Source organism: Mandrillus leucophaeus, unplaced genomic scaffold, assembly GCF_000951045.1.
Source record: "Mandrillus leucophaeus isolate KB7577 unplaced genomic scaffold, Mleu.le_1.0 Scaffold136, whole genome shotgun sequence".
Taxonomy (NCBI): Eukaryota; Metazoa; Chordata; class Mammalia; order Primates; family Cercopithecidae; genus Mandrillus; species Mandrillus leucophaeus.
The window spans coordinates 2,992,623-2,997,696 of record NW_012101321.1 but is presented as its reverse complement, the minus strand read 5'-3'; the positions used below and the strand labels follow the sequence as shown (position 1 = coordinate 2,997,696).

The 5,074-nt window shown below is 51.9% G+C and overlaps 1 protein-coding gene across 1 annotated transcript in view; it reads left to right on the top strand.

Annotated features, from left to right (window-relative positions):
• DCLK2 (doublecortin-like kinase 2) overlaps positions 1-4,429 on the top strand; it is a 182,563-nt gene extending 178,134 nt beyond the window's left edge. Inside the window, exon 17 of the mRNA XM_011973258.1 lies at positions 4,202-4,429. Coding sequence (XP_011828648.1) covers positions 4,202-4,429 — 228 coding nt within the window. The remainder of the gene's footprint in view (positions 1-4,201) is intronic.
• Positions 4,430-5,074: the final 645 nt, after the last annotated feature.

Sequence of the window (5,074 nt, the reverse complement as noted above, 5' to 3'; positions counted from 1 at the left end):
ACGAGCATGCAGCACTCTGTTACATGGATTGAGCATCCACCAGGTTCTCAGCACCCACTGGGCGTCATTCTCTTCTGTCCCCGGGGTGGCTGCATTGAAGTGGCTGCTCTCTGTGTGTCCTTGCAGCTCCCCAGCTGCTCCCCTGCCAGAAAGGGTGCTCTCCATCTCTCTCCAGACAGAGCCTGAGTTTGCAAGCTGAGTCTTTTGATGGCTTGCAGGACTTTGGGGGTGCTCTGTGCCAAAGCAGTGGGAAGACCTTTTGAGTTGTGGTTTCCCTTGAATTTTAGCAGTGTTTTGCTGAAAGCCTGAGAAAGTCCGAGTTGTCAAAGAATTACAGCGTAGACACTTTGAAAAGAACCATCCTGATTGAGCCAACAGCACGAGAATGTTTCCAGCGCTTCCCTTGCGAGAGCTAGCATTGATGGATGGGCTCAGTGGTACATAGCCTCGCCGTGCGCTGCGTTGTGAGGCAGCTTCTTGGAAAATTTAGAAGAATAAAACATTAAAAATTGGCATACTCAACATGTCATGAAAAACCTTGAGAGACTGGTTGGGATCGGAATTTACTAACCATATGAAGTCTTCTGAGAGGAAGAACCTTTAACCACCCTGTGCCCAGGGCTTCGCAGAGTTTGCTCAGAGACTGTGAAGGGAGTCGTTGCTGGGGTCACTTTTTGACTCAGGGGCTCAGATAGGAATCAGCGGCCGTAGGCCTGTGCCCGGCCTCGCTCTGTCTGGCTCTGAGCTGATGTTCTGGAGTGATTAGCCGTTCTACAGGCTCTGTCCTGGATAATGACGCTTAGACCCCCTTAGACAGAACCTATGTTGTGTGGTTTACAAATACCATTTCCCATTTGCTGATGAGGAGTTCAACAGTCAAAAAACAAACCCCTGGGCTCTGACAGGGTGTTTGTGTAAACGAACAACCCTCTTTTGTTTGCAGTTCTGATGGCGATTGTGAATGTTGTGTGTTTACGTGTGTTCGGTAGTCACTCTGCGCATGTTGGCAGGGTGTCCCTCTAACCCCGTGTTCCCTACACAACTCTGCGGGCTGTTAGCTCGGGGGAACTGCTGATGTCATGATCCCATTCAGGACCTGCAGGAAAATTCAATCAGGCTTGTCTCTGGTGGCACCCATTCTCGATGGCCAAAACACCAGCCTGTGAATTTTGGGCTGTCCCCAAAAGCGGGAGAGGAAGGCCTGCTGCTGGTCCTCCCCTGGCGCAGGACCCGGCCCGGGGCACGGTTGTGTGGGGGAACTCGCGACGCTGCTGTATCGTCCTCCTCGTCCTCATCCTCCTCACGTCACTGTGCATCTGTGTGTCCTGTCTTCGGGAACAGTTTTAAGTGTTTTTATATTAAAAATAACCTCAAAATGACTCTCCCTGGTACTCATAACTGAGACTGTGGGGCCAACCTGGTTTTCTGCAGATACAAATGATAGTGGAAATAGTGTCAACCGACTGGAGGTTGAATCATCAGACAACTGCTGTGTCACCTACAGATAGGACCTTCCCATCTGCTATCACGCTGGTGTTCTCACCCCCAGAGTTGGGGCCTGAGGCTTCAGTGAGAAAATTATGGGCTAGGAATTGGTCCATAAAGGTGAAAGAAAGTAAAGTTGATGGTGTTATCTGCGTTTTATTTGACAGTTTGATTTGACAGTTTGAGAGACACCTCAGAGTTTCCTTCTTTACCCCGCTGAGACAGTGGGAGAGCCCGAAGCAGAATCCTGGTATTCACCATGCTGTGCCCGACCAGCGCACCCCATCCTCAGCCCCTCTCACGCCTGCATGCTTGTCTCAGTTTCTCATGCCGCCGTCCGGCTCTCAGCTGCTTACTGGTGTGGGTCTTCTGTACCTACTCACATCCTTTCCAGCCAGCCAAGCACGCCCCTGGAAAACTTCATTTTAAAACTTCTCAGCTTGCCACACACTGCCTGCCTTTCCAGACCAACAGCTGGTGAGAGCACGGGAGGAGTCCCGTCGTTCTGCCAGTGCTGTTTCCCACTTAGGTGAAAAGTGGCTTTTTGGAAAGGGCAGCTTAGGATGGGTGTCTTTGTGAAGGCTTTTGTTCTTTCTCCAGCTGCGTTTCCAAAGATGAGTTTGTATCAGTAAGTGTACTCTCAGCCAGCCTTTGGGATAAGAGAAGATCATTTAATGGGCGAGGCCTTGGTTTCAGGCAGGGCTGAGGTGTGGAATTACAGCTCCATTTTCTTGGACTTGTCCTTAGCATGCGTAAGAAAGGACAGAGCAGGGTGCACGCAGGACGGCCTCCCATGTACCCCGGGGGGCTCGCCCGGCTGCAGAGACCAGGAGAGACCATCTTGTGGCCGTAAGGAAATGCCGAGAAGCCGCCGTCACTCGGCGCCTGTGGTGCAGACTTGAGAAGGGACGGATTCAAGGGCATTGCCTTCTTCGCTGGGGGATTATGCCTTGTTTCAGGGGGAAGTTGGGGAAGGATTTGGGTTTATGCCTTAATTTAAGAATAGACAAAACTGTTTCACTCGTGTTGCTTCTGTTGAAAGTAAGTCTAGTTTCTGTCCCTGCTTCTCTCCTGCCTTCTGCCTCTCCCGCCGCCTGCATTGCTTCGCTCTGGCTAGGTCCAAGGCCATGGTATGTACTAACTGCACTGCCAGCCTGCCTTCTGCTGCACACGCCCCTGTGCTCCTGACAGGAAGAGAAAAGGAGAAATAACGGAGGGGGGGATGGTTTTCTTGTACCCAGGAGACCTTTTGTGGTAGGAAAGACCTGTATGCTGGCTCTCTGCTTCCCGTGTCGGTGGGAGCATCTTTCAGTGGAGTTTTCCACCGTTACCCTTTCTCCAGGTAGTTGAAATTGTCCTTGGAAATTGTAGAGGTATGGGAGTTTTGTTTATTGAGACAGGGTCTCGCTCTGTTGCCCAGACTAGAGTGCAGTGGTGTGATCCTAGCTTGCTGTATCCTCAAACTCCTAAGCTCCAGCCATCCTCCTGCCTCAGCCTCCAAGTAGCTGGGACTACAGGTGCCTGCCACCATGCCCAGCTAATTTTTAAATTCTTTGTGGAGATGGAGTCTCTCCGTGTTGCCCAGACTGGTCTCAAACTCCTGACCTCAAGTGATCTTCCCTCCCTGGCCTCCCGAAGTGCTGGGATTACGGGTGTGAGCCATCGCACCTGGCCAGAAATAGATGACTGTTCAGCTTGAACTTGGCAGGGCCGGTGGAGAAGCAGCCGTTCCACAGGTAGCCTCAGGTGCCCTGGAGGCAGCCACCCAAGTTCATCTTAGAAAGCCCTGTTGTTGATTCTTATTTTCTCCAGACGTTTTTTGTTGTTGTTAAAGTACTGAAAGAATCTCCAGTGCATGTTCCCCTCTCCCTCCCCAGGGTAGTTAGATTACAAAATGCCTCCTGGCAATTGTCCCTTTCAGCTAAAGGTGCCTGGGAACTGCCATCTCCTTCACTTTTGGGAGGCCCAGTGAGATGGCAGCTTGATGGACTTCCCTGGACAAGCAGGAAATAGAGAAGGAAAAAGGAGGACCAGGCTCCCTTCCCCAGCCAGGCTCAGAACGCAAGGTGACTGCCTCACATCTTTGTGGCGGTTTCTCTGTTCCTTGAAGAGCTGAGCAGATTTAAAAACTTTCAAGACATGTCAGGATAAGGAAGCTTTGCTTCACGTGAAGAGAAGACAGGTGAGGAGATCCTGGAGGATCTCAAAAAAGGATAATATGGCTCCATCTGATTCCTGGGCCTTTTATAGACTTCACAGCCACTCAGGTTGTTAGAAGGATTAATTATTCACAGGACATATGGGTAACTTTTCAATTTGTGACAGAGAACTTTCTTTGGAAAAGTAAACTATCCAAGACCGAGCACCCTCGTAAGGTTTGCTTATTGTCTCAGAATTCTTTTGAGCTTAAGGTCTGGGCTTGGGCTGAAGCAGTGAGAACCCAGGCACAGCCCAAAGCGAGAGAAGACAACAGACACCCAGTGTTCCCTGGGCTGCCAGCCTGGGTCAGGGTAGGAGCAGAGGTCGCGGACAGCCCCTTCCCCCGGTGGGTTCCCGAAACCATTGCTCTCCTGTGAGGCTTCTGTTAGAGGCTTGGCGTTATTTCTCCTCTTCTGTTTCTGAGGCCCGTGCATGCTCTGTCGTGCTCTCCGCTCGTGGCAGCTGGGACCCGAGCCTGGGCCTGGGTAATGTGTTGTCTCTGCTGTTTCCTCCTCAGAATACGGCTCTAGATAAGGAGGGGCAGATTTTCTGCAGCAAGCACTGTCCAGATGGCGGCAGGCCTGGGATGGAGCCCATCTCTCCAGGTCCTCCCTCAGTGGAGGAGACCCCTGTGCCTGGGGAAGCAGTCCCGGCCCCCACCCCCCCGGAATCTCCCACCCCCAACTGTCCTCCTGCTGCCACGGGTGGTGAGCGGGCAGGAACCTGGCGCCGCCACCGAGACTGAGCCTCCTGCAGACGGGCAAAGCCGCCCGCTGCCACCCAGGAAGCCAGCCCTCTGCTCAGCCTCGCCGGCCTCCCTGCTGCAGGCCTCCCTGTCCTCACCGCCTGCGCCTGAGTTCGCGGGTCCTTCGCAGGCCACCTGGGAACCGGAGCCCGGCGTGCCGGAGCCTGGCCTGGTGCTCTGGGCTCTACCTTCTGGTTCCTGGAGACATCAAAGGCTGCATCCGTGCTGCCAACAGCTGTTTGGAGAGACTCGTTCCGGATCATCCCCAGTCATTTTCAGTTTGTTGGACATTTTACAGCTTCACCAGGAGAATGTGCAACTTTATTCCAGCATTCGATGCATTTTTATAGAAACACTTTGGATGAACCAAGGCCTTTTCCTTATTTAAATAGACTCAGAATGCTCCCTTTCTTTTCTTTTCTCTCTTTCTCTCTCTCTCTCTTTTTTTTTTTTTTTTTTTTTTTTTTTTTTACAAAAGACTTAGAATTGCATTTGTCCTTTTGTGGATGTCCTGTGGCTAAGAGGAGTGGCTTTCTAATGGAAGAAGTGAGCGCCTGAGAGGACAATTTGGTCTTTGGACGTGGATTGCAGGCTTTGAGAAGCGCTCAGATGCCCGATGCTGCGTGCTCAGCCATTTGGCTTGGG